Here is a 19,777-nt window from a genome sequence, read left to right as displayed (position 1 = left end):
TGGCTGCTCTGAGCGGCTTTGGAGAGATCTGAGGTCGGGTTTAGCTTCTCCTTCTCAGATTCCCTTCAGATGTCTGGGAATGCATTATCTCCCCTCTCCAAAGCGAAGGTTTTGTGAATGGTCCTCTCCTGAGGGGCTGTCATTTGCATACTGTGGTTGAGAGGGGGTCAAGAAAAGCTTCCCAAAGGAGGGTTTCTGAGAGCAGAGGCGGGGCAGTGTCCCCAGGGCAGCTCGGCCTGGTGTTTTCTTTCCCTGGGAACTGGCATCCCCTAAACCCACATTAAACCAGAGGGCGGGACCCTGGGGACAAACGCTGATGCCTGTGCAAAGAACCCGCCGTGCTGTGCTGTGCTGGGCTGTGCTGTCCTGGTTTCTGGAAGGGGGCGGCATTTGGAGCCACTCCATGGGCCACTTCACCAGGCTGCCACCTCGGGTCTGATGAAAACAGCAAGCGTTTTTGTTGGCAGAGCACCTCCGAGAGGGCCCAGCCCTAGAAGCGGATGGACTGGGTGCCTGCAGGCTACCTTCTGTGTTTTTTCTTGTCTTTTTGGCTTTTGGTTTTCTTGAGACAGGTCTGACTCCCGGTTGCGCAGGCTGGAGCGCAGTGGCATGATCTCGGCTCCCTACAGCCTTGACCTCCCGGGCTCAGGTGATCCTCCTACCTCAGCCTCCCAAGTAGCTGGGACTGCAGGTGTGCGCCAACACGCCTAGCTGATTTTTGCATTTTTTGTAGAGGTGGGGTCTTGCCATGTTGCCCAGGCTGGTCTCCAAATCCTGACCTTAAGCAATCCTCCTGCTCTGGCCTCCCAAAGTGCTGGGATTATAGGCGTAAGCCACCGCACCCTGCCCAGGCCACCTTCTTGATTGTCCTATTTGTAAATGAATCTTCATGTGAGGTGTCCCTTTCTTGAGAGTTATTCTCCCATGGACTCCTGGATGGAAGCTTAATCTGTCTATTCAGGACGAACTGAATTATTCCTGTAACCATGTGAGGAGAAAACCCCCCAAGTGTGTTCAATTATAGAAAGCACTTTCTCTATGAATCTACCATCCTCGAATAATGACTTACAAACCTATTTAGAGTTCGTAATCTCACCTCTGTCTTATTGCCAAGAGCCTTGGCATCGGTGCTATTTAAGCCGAAACAACCACGCTGTGTTTTATTTGACCATATATTGAGTGTAAATATTTGCACCATTAATTAGAGTCAGTTTAATTCCAAAAACTCAAGCGATACGGGCAACCTCTAATGGTAAACAGGCCTCTAGGTGTTAGTCATACCTGGAAGATTCCATTCTGAGAGGCCTCCCTCAGGCCTTTCACCTGTCTCAGCCCTACAAACAAACAGAGAAAGGTTGAAGAGAGGCCAAGGGCCTGCAGACGGATTTTGAATGTAGTAAATTACCAGGCACTAAAGATGGGCTTTTTCCTATTATTTCTATACCCTTCTTATTACCCCTGGTAATAACATTTTACAACTGGTGTGTTGAGTGCACCCAGGCCAATTCCAGATTCCAGAATGATAAGCAGAACGTTCGCATGGTGCTCCGGAAAGAGCTTTGGGAGTTGACTAGAAATCTATAGAATCAGTTGGACCCGGATTTTAATCCAAATTCTGCCGCTTACCGGCTGCGTGGACTTGAGCAAGCCATTCTTCCTCTCTGCGTCAGTTTCCTGAGCTGTAAGCGGGAACAATAATTCATACTTCATACGAATGAGACAACAGAGATAAAAACAATCCAGTGGTTATTTAATTCTAGCTGCATGGCATTGCCCAAGCTCTCTGAGCCTGGGGACTTCTCCCTACATCTTAAAAGGAAGATATCAAGTATGAGGGACTCAGAGTCAGCTCACAAAACCTGCGTAACACACAAAAGCGATCCTCATTCTTCCTTTTCCTCCAAATGCAGCAGCCCAGCCACGAGTGCCCTGCAAAACACTTTTAGGGGCAAAGCGAACCAATGTGAAGTGGCACAAGGACTTGGCCAATAGGAGAATTGCAACACGTGGTGAGAACGTAGTTCAACTTGCACATCTCTTGCTGTCTTTCAGGGATGTCGTGGAGAAAGTCTCAGCTTGGTGCCGGGAGGTCCTTCATGCCTCCATAGCACACCCGTCTCCTGGCCAACTGTGCCGTGCCCTGGTTCAGGGCCTCCCCAGGGTATCCCAGGGAATTGAATAACATTAGCTCATTCTTATGGTGCTTTCTGAAACTTCTGTTCATGGCCAGTGCTTCTTCCTCTCCACTTTCAGTAGTGATATTGGGTTCTTTAAAAGTAAAGTTCTATAAGCCCTAAAAAGGGAGGAAACTGGCCGGGCGTGGTGGCTCACGCCTGTAATCCCAGCACTTTGGGAGGCCGAGGCAGGTGGATCTCGAGGTCAGGAGATCGAGACCATCCTGGCTAACATGGGAAACCCCGTCTCTACTAAAAATACAAAAAAATTAGCTGGGCGTGGTGGCGAGCACCTGTAGTCCCAGCTACTCGGGAGGCTGATGTGAGAGAATGGCGTGAACCCGGGAGGTGGAGCTTGCAGTAAGACAAGATCACGCCACTGCACTCCAGCCTGGGTGATAGAAGAAGACTCCGTCTCAAAAAAAAAAAAAAAAAAAAGGGAGGAAATTTTGTCACAGGCTACAACATGGGTGAGCCTTAAGGACATTACACCAACGGAAAGACACCAGTCCCAAAAAGATAAACACCACATGGTCCAACTTATCTGAGGTCCCCAGAGCAGCCAAATTCACAGAGACAGAAACTGGAATGGTGGTGCCAGGGCTGCGGGTAGGGAAGTGGTGAATGGGAGTGAGTGCTTCATGTGCACAGAGCTTAGGTTTTGGAAGATAAAAAAGTTGTAGAGTCTGGGCGCAGTGGCTCACGCTTGTAATCCTAGCACTTTGGGAGGCCGTGGCGGGTGGATCACAAGGTCAGGAGATCGAGACCATCCTGGCTAACACGGTGAAACCTCGTCTCTACTAAAAAATACAAAAAATTAGCCGGGCGTGGTGGTGGGCGCCTGTAGTCCCAGCTACTTGGGAGGCTGAGGCAGGAGAATGGCGTGAACCCGGGAGGCGGAGCTTGCAGTGAGCTGAGATCGTGCCACTGCACTCCAGCCTGGGGGACAGAGCGAGACTCCATCTCAAAAAAAAAAAAAAAAAAAAAAAAAATTGTAGAGATGGATGGCTGCGATGATTGCATAACAATGTAAAGGGTCTTAATGCCACTGAGCTGCACATTTAAAAATGGTGAAAATGATCAACTTATCTCATGTACATTTTATCACAATTAAAAAATAAAGTGTGGGCTGGGTGTGGTGGCTCACGCCTATAATCCCAGCACTTTGGGAGGCCAAGGCGGACAGATCATAAGGTCAAGAGATCGAGACCATCCTGGCCAACATGGTGAAACTCTGTCTCTACTGAAAATACAAAAATTAGCCAGGCATGGTGGCGGGTGCCTGTAATCCCAGCTACTCGGGAGACTGAGGTAAGAGAATCGCTTGAACCCGGGAGGCGGAGGTTGCAGTGAGCTGAGGTTGCGTCATCGCACTCCAGCCTGGCGACAGAGCAAGACTCCTTTACAAAAAAATAAAAATAAAAAATAAATAAAATGTGACATAGTGAGCTGGGTTTAAAGAAAAATATGAAGGAAGTTATGACATAGGAAGATCATGCATCTGGCTCAAACCAGGGACTGGAGCTTGGAAGACTGGTACTTTGGGAAACGTTGGGTTTCTACCTTTCAGTAGCAGAGCACAGACTCTGGAGCCGGGCTGCTTGTGTGCAAGTCCCACTCTCCCACTTACTGCTGTGTGACCTTGGGCAAGTCACTTCACCTCTCTGAGCCTCGGATTCCTCATCTGTAAAGTAGGAACGATAGGAGCATGTGCTACGCAGACTTGCCGCATGGATTCGATGAGCCGATATTTATTAAGCGCTTGGAACGGGGCCTGGCACGCAATAAGTGCTCTCTAAGTGTTTGTTAAATAAACAGACTTGCCTAAGGAGAAGCCCGGAGAGCTTGCCTCATCTGTCCAAGGGCCCCTCTGCAAGTTAAGCCTGCTCCAGCTGCAGGTCCTCTGTATCAGAGCGCAGGACTGTCACTCCTGCAACAGCGCTTTGCTGCCGGGAGCCCCTGGTATCAGCAGTGAGCAGCTGCCTCGGAGGCTGGGCTCACAGCAGCTGCCCCCAGCCCTCCTCCTCCCCCGCTAGCCCTGCACAGCCACTGAGTTCTCTGTCCAACCCCACCCCAGCCCCTGCAGGCGCCTTGGTGGGCTCTTTCTAGTCCCTTCCAAAGACCCTCTGGCAACAGTCCAGATGGCTATCCATGAAGAAATGGATAAACAAATTGTGGTACACCCAGACCATGGAATATTATTCAGCCATAAAAAGAAATGTGATTCTGATACATGCTATAATGTGGAGCAAACGCCAAACATTTTGAAAGAAGCCAGACACGAAAGACAATGTAATGTATGATTCCATTTATACAAAATGTCCAGAAAGGATAAATCCATAGAGACAGAAGGCAGGCCAGTGGTTGCCAGGGACTGGGGGAGGGGGAGATGGGGAGTGACTGCTGCTAGCGGGTTCGAGCTGTACTCTGAGCGAATGGGAATATTCTGGAACAGGATGGAAGTGTGGCTGCTCAACACTGTGAATGCACTAAATGCCACCAAGTTGAACACTTAAAAATGATCAATTTTATCTTACGTGAATCTCAACCCAGTGAAATTTTTAATTACAAACAAGACCCCCTTAACCCTGTTGAGTGTAGCCACCAGGGGCCCCCCGTTACTCGCCAGATGCTCCACCTGAACCTGCTACGCTGGGCTGCTCCCATTCCTGTCTGGGTGCCCACTTCCCCACCTCGGTACCTCCACCCAGTCTTTTGCCAGAACCCCCTATAAGTCACCCTCCACCTGGAAAAACCCACCCACCCTCAGATCACCCCAGGGCAGGGCCCACCAAGGGCTCCAATCTGCTCTTCTGGTAGCAGCCTCCACCTGCATTTCAGCGGTCTACCACGTTGCCCGATCTGACAGGGATGAAGATGGTGGAAAACATGCCCTCTAGACCCTACAGCGCATCAGGTTTTGGACTGGAAACTGAATTCTTGTCCTGTCCCTACAGAATTCCAACTTGTCGCCAAGACCCATTTTACAGATGCACAAACCCAGGTGCTGAGAAGAAACTTGTTCGAGATGGGACTGACTCTGTTAGGCTGCAGAGGCCGTAGGCTCAGCTGCACCACCTTGCTCACTCCTCCGGGCTGGAGGCTGGACCTGAAGGGCTGGGGCTTTGTTTTGCTCACCTTTGCGCCTCCCATCTCCCTGCCAACCTGAGAAAGGGCTCTGCCCGTGGCAGGCATTCAAAGCCAAGCCGAACTGAAAACAGACTTCCGGAGATTATGAGAAATCAGCATTTAAATGACCTGTGACCTTGTATGTGTTCTGATGACGAGTGACAGTGGGGGCAGGGTGTGGGTGACAGTCTGGCCTGTACTGAGTCATCTGAGGGTCCAGAGAAGGTCACTGAGGAAAGGAGAAATTCACAGAGGGATGCACTGAAGGGGTGTGGTTGCAGGTGGTGTGCCTGTGGGCCGAGTCAGCTCTGAGCTGACATCTGCTAAGACCCAGCAGCACTGGGGAGCAGAGGAGACCTGGATGCTGGTGCTGGTAGCCTTGATGAAACCACAGCAAGATCAGAGTCCCTGCAAGGCCCCAGCATCTGATCATGCCCCGGCTTGGGGTAGGGCTGTGCCTACCCCCAAGCCAGTTCCAAGCCCTCACCCTACGAAGCCTATTTTAAACCCTGCCCAATTCAGGGGATGAGTACCAGTGCTGGTCTCACCAAGAGCTGCCTTCTCTCCCTCCCTCCCCGCCTCGCCAAAAAGGGAAACCATTTTTCTGTAATTACAAGCATTGTGCTGTGTGATTACTGTATTCCGTAATGACGGCTGTATGTTGTAATGACAGGCACGCCACCTCCCCGAGCCAGTGCACTGGCCCCACTCTGCTGTTGACATAAATATCTTCCTGGCGTGCCCAGAGTGTCGGGGAGGCCCTCAGCTTCAGAGGGTCTGCAGCATGGGGTTCCCTGGAAAATAAGCGGGGGGCTCCGGGTGCTCCTCTCTGGGTGATCCTATTCCGGGCCACCCTCTCCTGCGGGCCACATGGGCAGCCCAGCCTTCCCCAGCCTGGCATCACTATCACGTGATGACACTTACCAAAATAGCAGCTGAGAGCAATCTTTTTAAAAATGAGCTGGTTCAGGTATTTACTAAAATATCATTTTTAAACGTCTGGGTCTTCAACTGGCATTTTTGCATATGTTGGCCACAGCTGAAGGGTTTCATCCAAACGCAACTTAATTGGAGGCAAGAAAATGAAAAGAAGAAAAAGCGGCTTCAATCGGAATGAATCAACATCTATTAATGGCTGTTTAACGTATTTCTGCTAATAATCATGCATTAAATAATGTGTGCATTTTAAATCTGGCTAAATATACAATAGTCCATCCCTGCCCCAAAAAGGTAAACAATGACAGTTAAAAATAGTCCCAGTACGTATTTACATTTTTTTTTCCCCCTGAGCCTTTTTGGTTTATAGTTCATCATTCCAAGGGTAAGAATTCTAAAATTTTCTCTGTGTATTTACATAACTGAGCAATTGCTATGTATCACATTGGCTATCAGACCCTTCCAAGAAAAATGAGTTTTTATCTCGACTTCTGCACAATGGTCAGATGGAAAAGTTCTGTGAAATGAATGTAACCTCCGCGAGGGTCCAGGACAGCTCTGATTTCCATCCATCCTCTTTTGCCCTCCTGGGGCACACATCCCAGGGCTTCTTGGCATGATCTCCTAGGGGTGAGCCTGCCGCCCACGGAGAATAAAATCCCACTGAGTGCCTGTCTTCCAATTTCTGAGTCCAGACTGAAACCAGATCATTGCTAAGGAGAATGGCAGGTCACCTTCCTTTCAGACTCATTGTGAGGAAGGAACCTTGTCTCTCCTCTCCTTATACAGTACAGCACTGAGGTTGGGGCAGGGAAGGAGACCCAGCAGGAAACATTGCTTTGTGGGTTTGCTGCTTCAAGAGCAAGTGCTTTCCTCCTGGGGCAGTGCCCTAGGGTACCAATCCCAGCAGGCCTGGTGGGGAGGAGGACTGCTCCTCCTCCATCCAGATCCCTTCCACCAGGATGTGATCTGTCCTCCAGGGATGTGATCTGTCCTCCAGGGGTAGCCGGGTCTGTTTCCCTCAGGGCCCAGCCAAAGCTGGGCACCAGGTGAAGTGTTACCTTGGCAAGTGATCCACGGGTCCCTGGCATGGGCTGGTCCTCAGCACCAAGCCAGCTCCTCCCTTGGGGTGCAGAAATTGTCAGATGACATTTCAAAAGGTGAGGTGACTGCCCTGTCCCCCACAGCCTCTCCTGTGGTCACGGAGCCACTTACCGTTCTGTTTATGGTAGTTCTGCCTGAGAATTTATGGTATTTATCTGGAGACGTCAGGGGTGTGAGGTTTGTGGGTACACAAGGAGGCGCCGGCACTGCAGTTCTCCACGCCCTCCGTGGTGCCCACATCGCTGCTGTCTCTGAGGATGCTGAATTGTCTAGAGCTTGGTTTCTGAACCACAGGGGGTTGGAGAGGGGCAACCCCGACTTCCTGCCCTGAACCCACAAGGCGGCGAAGAGGAAGGGTCGGGGACAGGCTGTGCATCAGAGGCTCTGCCTGGTCCCTGGATGCACCCCCGGTTCCAGTCCTCTTAGCCTCAGTTCATTGGAATCTTCACATAACGGGACATTCCCCCACTTTGAAACCCCTCTCACTTTATCCAGATTCCTACATTCTGCACAGGCCGTGGCTTGCGGGAGGGAGCCCAGGGAGGGGGGTGGGCAGAGGCGAATTTCTGGATTCAAGTTCAGGCCCCTTGTGCCCTGTAACCTCCAGCTCTCCTTTCCATCCCTGGGCTTCCGCCTCCTGGTGTGACAAATTGACAGTGATTCGTCGGGGTCCTGCCCCCTGGGGCAGGGGGCCAGCGCGCTCTCCTGATGCGGGAACCAGGGCCACTCACCGAACCGCCCCGCGCCCGGGGCTGCGCCCGTCTCTGGGGGATTGGCTCAAGGCTCCCTCCCGTAGTCAACACCCCTTCCCTGGGGCCCTGGGTGGGGGCGCACCTCGCAGGGCCCCTCGGGGCCCCACTGCCCGCCCCAACTGATAAGACTGTCTGGGAGCGGTGGAGACGCGCCCCGCGCAGCGGGAGGCCGGGGGCGGGCCGGGACCTGGGGACCAGCCGCTGCTCCTCTGCAGCGTCCCGCGCCGCTCGCTGGGCGTCCGGGGAGCGCGGGGCGGGGCGAGGGCGGTGTCCGCAGGTAACCCCCGGGGGGGCGGGGAGGTCTGCCGGGACCCCCAGACCAAAAAGCCTAGGGGGAGGAGCGGCGCGGCTGTGCGCGAGGGCAACCAAGTTTGGCTCCAGCACGCGCGGCTTCGCTACTGCCTCTGGGGAGGAGAGAGGGGACTGTCCCCTTCCGAGCTGGGCTCGGACTTTGGCCCCCAGAGCCGCCGCAGACCTCCAGGAGTGACTTCGTCGCTCCCTATTCTGGACTCGCTGAGTCCCGGGTGCACCGGAGCCGCGCAGTGAACGTGCCATGCAGGAGGGCGACATCGGCCTGGAGGGGCTACCCCTCAAGGAAGCCCCCACAGCCCGTGAGTATCCAGGGCGGCACGGGGGGTGAGGGACAGCCAGCGCGGCCGCAGTGGATCTGGGACGCCCCAGGGACAGTGGCTTGCGGAGGACTCAGGGGCGCACGAGGAGCAGGAGACAGGGACCCCCACCTCTGGTGGCGGGGACAGTCCTCCCTGCGCTGCTCCCGGTAAAGGCGAGAGGGGAGGGGCTGTGTCGGTCACAGGTCGCAGGGGCGCTGACAGACAAACAGACGACAGAGCCCCGGGGCTGGGCTGGGGCTGGGGGCGCCGCCCGACAGGGGCCCCTGCGCGGCCCCTGGGGAGACATCTGCTAGGCCGGCTGGGCTGTTCCCAATCCCAGGGGAGCGTCTTGCAGCGGATGCGAGGTTTTCGGATGTTTTTACAGAGGCTATTAATATACATAATATTTCCGTGCTATTCTGGAGATTTATTTGCGATATAAAGTCACTACTATGACTCGAAATCATAATGGAAACTGGGAGGAACTTAGCCGGAGACAAATGAGGCCTGGACGCTAGGCCGGAGGGGGAGTCCCTGATTTCCTCCCCCCTGGCTGCACATAAATCACCACCCAGGATATTTTTGTACCAATAATTTTAAAATAAATGACCCAAGCCCTGTTTCCTGGACGATTTTCCCCTCCCAGTTCAGAGGTTATTAAATAAACCTAAGAGTGGGCTAGTGACAAGGGGGCTGCAGTGTGCAGTGGGTTTTATTTAGTTACACGCTGAGCTCTGCCCTTCTGAAGCCCTGGTTAGGAGGCAGTGCCCTGCATTCAGGATGCCACCGCCAACCCGGGACTGCTAACTATAGCATGGGAAGCCCTCCTTTTATTCTTTCTCCCTCCCTCCCCCGACTTTCCTTCTTTTCGAATTCCCATGGAGAAACTTACTCTGATGCGTGCCTTTCAAACAGCGGGTTTGGCTTCCTTCTAGAAGTGACACTGGACACTCATCAAATTAAAGGCCCACAAGAAAGAGAAAGGGGCCCTTCCAGCCAGAGCAGGCAAAAAACCTGGGCGCTGAAGTGGGTCACCAGGGCCTGTTCGTGTGCAGCCCGGCTGTCCCGCTTTCCTGAGAGGCTTCCTCAAGCTCATATGTAGAAATGATCCGTTCTGTGATCCACTGAAAACAGCCCCAGCTCACTGTGTACGACCATCCCACCAAGTTCCAGGCACCGATTCAAATGCTTCACACATTTATCCTCAGCGCTACCCTGTAAAGGGGAGCATGATCATCCCCATTGTGCAGACAAAGAAACTGAGGCCACACAGCCAGTAACTGATGGCACCAAGACTAGAACTGAGGCCTATTGTTCCCAGGACTTGGGGGGCAGAGGCAGGAGGATCTCTTGAGCCTGCGGTGTGCCGAGATCATGCCACTGCACTCCAGCCTGGGTAACGGAGCAAGACCATGTCTCAAAAAAAAAAAACACAAAAAAACAAAAAACAAACAAACAAACAAAAGACTAGAACCCAGGATGTCTGAGTCCAGCTGCTGTGAGGCCACTGCCTCTCCCTTTCCCCACCCCAGGCAGAATCACCCAGCAAGCATCTAGGACATCTTGAGGAAACTGTTCCCTGTGCACAAGGGTGTACTGGAGGCCTGTGCTTTGGCCTTTATAGGGTTCACATTTGGGCATGGGTCATATCTCAGATGTGAGGACCTGGAGCGTTCCTTACTGGAGGATTCAACTGATCGGATCTGAGCTGTAATCATGGATGGATGACGGCCTCAGCCTCCACTCCCGGAGAGCAAGCCTTTCCTGTCGCCCCCGCTGCACCTCAGCTGTGTGAGGGGTGGAACTGTGTCCCTTTCCCCCTGCCTGGGTAGCAGCAGTGTCAGGAGTAAAACTCCAGGAAGGGTGTCCCAGCCTCAGTTCTCGGGTTTGCTGTCAGATGGATCATTCCACCACAGCAGGCACGAAGACATACCGCAAAAAGCCTCACAGCACCGCGCCACTCTCGCTCTGCCCATGCCATTTATACCTGGAGGCAGTCAGTGACTTCACCCATAAATAGGAAATTTAAAAAGCCATAAAGTTGGACAACAGAAAGAGGTCTGGGTTCCCCCTTTTTCCTGCCACCGGCACCCAGACCCAGAGAGAGGAAGCACTTGTGAAGTACAGAGAGCCCCAATTCCAGAGCCAGCTTCCCAAGTCTCAATCCTAGCTTTGCTGTCTGCAGCCCTGTGCCCTTGGCCAACTTGCTTAACCACTCTGTGCCTTATCTGTAAAGTCCAGAGGGTGGCTGTGAAAATGATATGAGTCTATAGCCTTTCCAAGGTGCCTGACTCTGTTCTGTGCATGAGTGAGTATTGTTGTCATTGTCATCAGCATCATCACTGCAAGCTTCATCCGTATGACCCTGATGTGAAGTCACACCCAGTGCTCTGTAACTGATCCTATAACCTGCTCATTCTCACTCCCCTGCAAAGCCATAAGCCCATGCTCCCAGGGAGCAATTGAATGGCACAGATGCCCCCTCCCATTCTGACTTCTTCGCAGCTCCTTCATTATTCTTTAATAAGCTATTTATTTACATGCTTGTGGTCTGAACCTCCCACAAGGACAGGTGGAGTTAGGGTGAGGTCTGCGGCATCCCTCCACTGGGACATGTCTGCCCAACTTACTCCTGTGCAACCCTCAAAACCCAACTGGGATATCCCCTTCTCTTGGAAATCAACCCACATGCCTCTCTGCACTAATGGTACCCTGGGCACCAAGTGAAGGAGGGAGGGAATGAGGAAGGAAGGAAGGAAGGAAGGAATGAGAAAGGAAGGAAAGAAGGAAGGAAGGAAGGAAAGAAGGAAGGAAGGAAGGAAAAAGAGAGATCAGGAGGGAGAGAGGGAGGGAGGGAGGGGGGGACGAAGAAGGGAGGGAGGGAAGATGATGCTCCCTAATGCTGGTTGAGCAGGTGACCGCGTGCCAGTCACCCATGGAAGCCCTGGTACCTGCATCATCACGTACAACCCTCACTCACTGTATGAGGTGGGTCCCGTTGTTTCTCCCCATTTATGATGAGGAAACTATGGCACAGATTGATTACTCAAGGTCCTATCGCTGGTGACAGAGGCAGGATTTGAACTCCAGGCAAGCAAGCTGTGCATTTAATCATAGTGATATCTTACCCATTCAGGGGGGATAGAAAGAGTTTTCCCTCCTGAAGCTTTCACCCACAGAGTTATTGAGCACCTACTCTGTGCCTGACACATTGAGTGGGTGGTGTGGGAACACACCTGAAAGAGGTGGGGGAAGAACATTCCAGGTAGAAGAAACAGCCAGTGCAGAAGCCCCGGCACGAGTGTTCTTGAATATGCTGGGTGGATTCCAGAACCAGCCGGGACGGGGAGGGAAAGAGGGAGCAGGAGGGGCAACCCAAGAGGTATGGAAAGTGTGGAGCCAGTGTGGGGGTCGCCAGGGCCACTGTAACCATGGGAGCTAAATAACACTCCCCACCCCCTCCCCACCACCTGCCACTGCAGTAGGGTTTGGAGCAGTAGGGTTTGGAGCAGGGAAGGGACCTGGGCTGACTTGGGTTCTAACAGATCCTCTGGCTGTCCCGCAGAGAACTGGTTGATGGGCCAGGGGCGGAAGCTTGCTCAGAAGCTCTTGCAATAATCTGGGTGCACAAGGCAGGTAGGGGAGGGTGATCCCAGGTCTATTTTGAAAGTAGGGCCCACAGGAATTGCCAGCACATGGGATGTAGAGGCTGAGAGCAAGAGAGTCGTCAAAAATGGTTCTGAGATTTTCAGATTGAGTGGCTTGAAAAAGGAGGAGTCCACAAGGAGAGGTCTGAGTGGGGATAAGTGAGAGGTTTACTATTCGTTGTTCCGTTTTGTTTTGTTTTAAATTGTGGTAGATATTATATATACCATAACATTTTAATCTTTTTAAGTGTACAATTCAGTGGCATTAAATACATTCGCGATGTCATACAACTATCATCACTATCTATTTTCAAAACTTTTTCATCACCCCAAATAGGAATTCTGTATCCATTAAACAGTCACTCCCCATTCCCCACCCCACCCTGCCTCTCCTAACCCCTGGTAATCCCTATCTATTCTAACATCTGTCTCTATAAATTTGTCTATTCTAGATACTTCATATAAATGGTATCACACAATATTTGTCCTTTTGTGTCTGGCTTCTTTCACTTGGCATGTTTTCAAGGCATCCATGTTGTAGCATATATCAGTAATCAGTTTTATGGATGAATAATGTTCCATTGAATGGATATACCACATTGTGTTCGTCCATTCATCTATCGACAGACAGGGGTTATTTCCATCTTTTGGTTATTTTGAAAATGCTGCAATGAACATTTGCATGTGAGTGTCTGTTAAGTTCCTATTTCCAAATCTCTGAGGTATATACCTAGAAGTAAAATTGTTAGATCGTATAGTTTTATCTTTAACTTTTTAAGGAACTGTCAAACTGTTTTACACAATGACTACACCATTTTACAGGCCCACTACTAGTGTACAAGGGTTCTAGAGTCTCCACACCCTTACCAGCACTTGATATATATATTGTTTAATTACAGCAATCCTGTGGGTGTGAAGTGGTATATCATTGTGGCTTTGATTTCCATTGGCCTAATCACTATGTTACTATGTTGAGCCTGTGCTTATAGATCATTTGTTTATCTTCTTTGGAGAAATATCTACTCAATTCCTTTGTCTATTTTCTAATTGAGTTGTTTGTCTTTTTGTTGTTGGATTGCAGGAGCTTTTATAGAGCCTGGATATTAAACTTTTATCAGTTGAATAATTTGCAGATATCTTCTCCCATTCTGTAGGTTGTCTTTTCACTTTCTCAATAATGTCCTTTGATGTACAAAATTTTTAATTTTCATGAAGCCCAACTTATCTACATTTTCTTTTGTTGCTCATGCTTTTGGTGTCATCTCTAAGAATTCATTGCCAAATTCAAGGTCGCAACGATTTACCCCTATGTTTTCCTCTAAGAGTTTTATGCTTTTAGTTTTTATATTTAGGTCAGTCCATTTTTAGTTAATTTTTGTATGTGGAGTATGGTAGAGAGCCAACTTCATTCTTCGGCATGTGAATATCCATTTGTTTCAGCACAATTTGTTGAAAAGACTGTTCTGTAGGGGTTTGCTTTTGAGCATGTTAATAATTACAACAATCACAAAAGCTGACATTTGGCACACTTCCTGCACACCAGCTGTCATTCAGAGCACTTGGTGTATTTGAACTTGGGGTAGGTTTGGGATGCCCTGTGGACATTTACAAGGAGACAGACTCAATGTTAACCCCAAGACCAGAGACAGATTCCTCCATTGACAGCAGGGGTAGGAGTGACCCATCTAGAGAGGAGCCTGCCCCCTGTCCTCTGTGACCAAATGCAGAGGCTGAAGGAGGCATTGCCCAGGAGACCACCATGCCACCTGCAGCGATGGGCAAGTCCCAGTTGTGAACAGAACCCGATGTTCTGTGGAAATGGTTCACCCAGTGAGTTTCTCTTCCATATTGTGATGTAAATAGCTGAGGAAACTTCTGCCTCTGCAGTTGGATGCATCATTTAAATCAAACTAAACAGTCATAGATGCATCTCCTTCTTTAGGACAGTTGCAGCACCAGAAATGGGGGATACAGTGTATCCACAATTCCAGGAACTGGGATATAATGCAGCCATAGGACCAGAAGGTGGGGATACAGTGTAGCTATAGCCCTTGCTCTCATGGAGTGCAGTCTATGCAGCTTTATACTATGATTTGTGTTGTGAAAGGCTTCTAATTCTGGCTAAGTAAGCTCTGTGTGCCGATAATGGGTCCACCCCAATATCCCAGGCCCCCTACCTCTGTGCTGATACCATGCGAGCTCAGCTCCCACTTCTCTTAGAGCATGCAGCAACTCGTGTCTCAGTTAATTTCGTCCACCACTTCTGTCTCCCTTGATGGACTTGGTCTACTTGATGGCAAGAACCATGTCTCATTCATTTCTCTAGCCCTAGCCCAGGGCCTGGCCATGGCAGGCCTGGCAAAAGTCAGATGGATAAACAGATGGATGGATGAGTGATGGGTGGGTAGACGAATGGATGATGGATGGATTGTAGATGAATGGATGGATGGACGAATGAATAGATGGATGGATGGATGGATGGATGGATGGATGGACGGATGGATGAGTGATGGGTGGGTAGATGAATGGATGATGGATGGATCGTAGATGAATGGATGGATGGACGAATGGATAGATGGATGGATTGGTGGATTGATGGATGGATGATGGATAAATGGATGAATGGAGAGCTGGACAGCTGGATAGATGAATGGATGGATGGATGGATGGATGGATGGATGGATGGATGAATGAATGGATGGATGGATGATGGATGGTAGTTGACAGATTTTGTCAACTCATTTTGTTCTAGGCACTATTGCAAACTCTTTACTCATGTCATTCCCTTTAATACATGTTAAGTTATATTAGGAGAAACTTTGAACTCCAGACAAGAAAACTGAGGAAATGAAAGAGCAAGGAATGTGCCTAAGCTCCCACAGCCAAGAGTGTTCTGTGAATCCATCAGGATGGGCCAGCCACACCTGGCTGGGCAGGGGAGGCCCCTGAGACTCAGATGTTGAGAGACAAGGCCTACCAGAGTTAGGCATGGCAGGATGGGGACTGCCGCTCTGTCTCCTGGCTCCACCCTGGGTCCTCACCAACTCAGCTGCTGCCTCCCCAGCTCTCTGGAGAGAAGACATGTCCCTGTGACTGCCTTGCTGCTGCAGGAGCCACACTGGAGAGGCTGGACTGTTTGGTGAGGCCTTCGTCTCTCCCTGTGCCTGCCTCTGCCTGGCATTGTTCCCCCCGTCAATGTCTATCATGGCCCTCAGTCTTCAGCACTGGGCATACATGCCAGGGTTTTCATACTGCGTAATGAAGCATTAAAAGCCTTCCCAGCCCTCGGAGATCCATTTGACAATGGTCACATGGCCATTAGGTAGACAAATTACTAGTTTCATGTATTTAGCCCTGGAAGGGGACCACACATACAGTAGATGCCTTCCTGGTAATTTCAGCTTCCTTTCTCATGGCAGCTCATGGGGACATTTTGCCTCCTCTGGGCCTTTTGCCATGATTCGTCTGGGCTCTGGGTGCCCACATGCAGCCAAACCCACACAACCCTGGGAATGTCAGCGCCACCCCCATGGGGCCAGTTGCCGCCTCCTGAGACAGCGCCCTGTCTTCAGCTGCACCCTTGTTTGCCCCTGGGTGTGGTGTGCAAACACTACCCTTGACACCCAAGACTTAATTCTTTCCCTTTTACACTTAATCGGAATTATTTCTGCCCACATATGGCCTCCGGTGTGCAATGATTTTTTAATGCATTTACATGGCACTTCAACACAAAAGTCTGAACGTGGTGGAAATGGAGCTATTGATGTGAGCAATGAGAAAGGAGGCATAATCTGGCATAATGTTTATTGCATTGTGTTTCCTGGACCGTCAACAGCTGGACATTGGGACAGACTGGGAATTCGGGGGAAAAGGGAGAGGGCCTCGGGTTATATTCTGGTTCCTGCCTGCAAATTTGATCAAAGTGGGCACTAGGCCAAAGGTAGCGTTTGCTTCCTCGTCCCAGCTCCGTCTTCAGATCTCCCCAGCCTGCATCCCTTTTCAAGTCACAAAACTGTGGGCACCCCTGTATCCCTGCCCCTTGGTTTGTGTCCCCACTTCCAGTCCACTGCCTGGTACAGTTGGTGTCCCTTCCTGTGCATTTCTGGAATCTGTCCACTGCTTTCCATGTCTACAGACAAACAAGATGACTTCACTCTTTCTCTCTTCATGGCCTGCCTGCAAGCGGGGCTCACCTGCCTCTCTGGATTCCTTTCTCTCCCCCAGCTGCCCTCTCCGTCTGGCCTCACTGGCCTTCCTATAGCCCTTCATCCCCTCTTCCCTGCTCCTGGGGCCTTGGTACCTGTAGCCCCTGGGCCTGGAGCCCCATCACTCCCTCTGCAATGCGACACCAGGCCCCACTCCCTGGGCACTCACACAGCTGCCCCACATTCATTTTCATGAGGACTCGGTCAGTATCACTCCCCCCTGTACTTGACCAAGTTCCAAAAGGCAGGTCCAGGCTTGTTTTTGCCAATTTGATTTTACTCCCCCAATTTGTCATTAAACCCCCCACAGCCACAACTGGAAGAGACCTAAGTGGTCCTTGGGCTAGCTGAGCGTCACCACTGGGGTTCAGGAAACCCTTGCACAGTGTTCTTGGTCTCAGAAGACTCCTGCGAATTAAATCCACCATTTTATTTCATTTTTGTCATATATGATAAAGGAGTGATTTTAAGCAAAAATATTTCATTTTGGATGCTGATCTATTATTGAAAAGTGTGAATTTATGTGTTCATTCCCCTCTCCCTGGATGCATAGGTGGATGAATGGATGGATGGGTGGGTGGATGGATGGGTGGATGGGTGGATGGATGAATGGATGGATGGATGGGTGGATGGATGGATGGATGGGTGGATGGTGGATGGGTGGATGGATGGGTGGATGGGTGGGTGGATGGATGGATGGATGGATGGATGGATGGATGGGTGGATGGATGGGTGGATGGATGGATGGATGGATGGATGGATGGATGGATGGATGGATGCATGGGTGGATGGGTGGGTGGATGGATGGGTGGATGGATGGATGAATGGATGGATGGATGGGTAGATGGATGGATGGGTGGATGAATGGATGGATGGGTGGATGGATGGGTGGATGGATGGATGGATGGATGAAAAAATGAATGAATGGAGAGATGGAAGAATGGAGGGATGGAGATAGGCAGATAAAAGGAGGGAGGAAGAGAGAGATTTCTATATATTTTGAATAATATAGATAATCTCTATAGACATCTATATATATGATGGCAATTTTTAATTTTCACTCATTTATCAAGAACAACTCTTCAATACTTGGTAAAGAGGAAGCATGATTTGTCAAATGCAAACAAGAACGTTCATTTTATGACTGGTTTGGGGTGATGCTATCACATCAAAAATAGCCCCAAACTGCTTCCATCAGCTTGCATGTTATATTTCCAAAGTCAGCCAACTGGCTTTTGTCTATTTCATGACTTGTTTCTACATAATGACACAAGAGGTGTGAGTTCAGACTGCTTTTCACAACTCTTCCCCACCAGACACACATAGTAGGCATGAGATGGGCTCGCTTCCAGCCATGTATATTCACATCAGATTATAGTCATCACCATCGTTCCTTTGTTTTTGCTTAAGTAAACTTTTGCTTTTAGAACAGTTTTAGCTCTACAGAATTATTGCAAAGATAGTACAGAAAATGTCCACATACTGCACACCGTTTCCCCTGTTTTTAACATTTTATGTTAGTGTGGTATGTGTATCACCATTAATGCACCAACGCTGGCTTTTTTTTTTTTAAGATGGAGTCTCACTCTGTCAGCCAGGCTGGAGTGCAATGGCGTGATTTTGGCCCACTGCCATCTCCACCTCCCCAGTTCAAGCAATTCTCCTGCCTCAGCCTCCTGAGTAGCTGGGACTACAGGCACGTGCCATCACACCCAGCTACTTTTGTATTTTTAGTAGAGATGGGGTTTCACCATGTTGGCCAGGCTGGTCTCTAACTCCTGACCTTGTGATCTACCCACCTCAGCCTCCCAAAGTGCTAGGATTACAGATATGAGCCACCTCGCCCAGCCCCTGGTACATTTTTGTCTAAAGCCCATAGTGTATGCAGATGTCCTTGGCTTTTATCTAACACCCGTTTCTGTCCTAGGATCCCTTCCAGAGCACCACAGTGCATTTAGTCCTCATGACTCTTTAGGCTCCTCTTGGCTGTGAGAGTTTCACAGATTTTCCTTGTTTTCTGTTGACCCTGATAGTTTTGAGAAGTGCTGGTCAGGTCTTTTGTAGACTGTCCCTCAACTGGAACTTTCTTGTCATTATTCATCTGGGATTATTAGTTTGAGGGAGGAAGACCACCAAGGTAAAGAGCCATTCTCATGCATCATATCAAGATTACATACTGTCACCATGACTTATCACTGCTGGTATGGACCCTGATCACCTGGCTGCTGCTGGGGCTGTCGGGCTTCTCTACTGTCAAGCTACTAGCATTGGTATTTGAAGTACTGGAGATTTCAGGCCGGGTGCAGTGGCTCACATCTGTAATCCCAGCACTTTGGAAGGCAGAAGTGGAGGCGGGTGGATCACCTGAGGTCAGGAGTTCGAGACCAGCTGGCTACCATGGTGAAACCCTGTCTCTACTAAAAATAAAAAATTAGCCAGGCATGGTGGCATGTGCTTGTAATCCCAGCTATTTGGGAGGCTGAGACAGGAGAATCGCTTGAACCCAGGAGGAGGTAGAGGTTGCAGTGAGCCTATATCATGCCATTGCACTCCTCCCTGGGTGACAGCAAGACTTTGTCTCAAAACAAAGAAACCAACAAAAAATGAAGTACTGGAGATTTCTTAATGGGCTATAGAAGGATTTAGATGGGAACCATCAATCTATGAAACGTATGAGACCATCCTGAGCTGAATTTGCTGAAGTTGATCACACTGGGATCCTCCTTAACTAATACGTTCATATCAGCTTTCCTCATTCCTAACTCATTGGAGTTATCAATTAAACAATAGGTGAATAAGAAGCACAGAGTGCTTTGCCAGGTTCCATGCTCAGCAGCAGCTTTGAGAACATAACGGGATTCTAATGTGTTGGCCTTACGCACTATCTGCCCCTCTTCACCCGCTAACATAAATACCAGGGGAAAAGGGCCGTGTCTCTTGGGCTCATCGTGAATCAATGCCTAGCACAGGGACTGGCACTTAGTAGATGCTCAATAAACATTTGCTGAATGAATGAAGCATTTGTACGGCAGCTTTTCCTTCTGCTGCAAATTGGCCAGGGATCCACGTGCCTTACTGAGGATCAAACAGGCTGGGGTTCCTATCCTTTTGTGAATGTGGAGGCACTGGGGGCAGGAGGGAGGGCTATCACATGGCCACCCTGGGGAGTGTCCGATGAGAGTACTAGGGATTTCCCTAGCACTGGGACAAAAGGGAAGG

General features: G+C 50.1%; 1 protein-coding gene across 5 annotated transcripts in view; it reads left to right on the top strand.

Moving 5' to 3' along the window:
- LOC105469731 (anoctamin 1) overlaps positions 1-19,777 on the top strand; it is a 218,809-nt gene that overhangs the window by 10,319 nt on the left and 188,713 nt on the right. For 2 of the 5 annotated variants that reach the window (XM_071074119.1, XM_011721184.3), the window contains exon 1: positions 8,503-8,706. The exons of 1 other annotated variant lie outside the window; for it this stretch is intronic. In XM_071074119.1, coding sequence (XP_070930220.1) covers positions 8,649-8,706 — 58 coding nt within the window. In that variant the 5' untranslated portion in view covers positions 8,503-8,648. Of the gene's footprint in view, positions 1-8,498; positions 8,707-19,777 lie in introns of those variants that run through there. 2 more of the 5 variants (XM_011721181.3, XM_011721186.3) reach the window with 2 other exon arrangements.

Source organism: Macaca nemestrina, chromosome 12, assembly GCF_043159975.1.
Source record: "Macaca nemestrina isolate mMacNem1 chromosome 12, mMacNem.hap1, whole genome shotgun sequence".
NCBI lineage: Eukaryota > Metazoa > Chordata > Mammalia > Primates > Cercopithecidae > Macaca > Macaca nemestrina.
The sequence above is the reverse complement of the archived record's forward strand: the minus strand, read 5'-3'. Positions and strand labels throughout refer to the sequence as shown.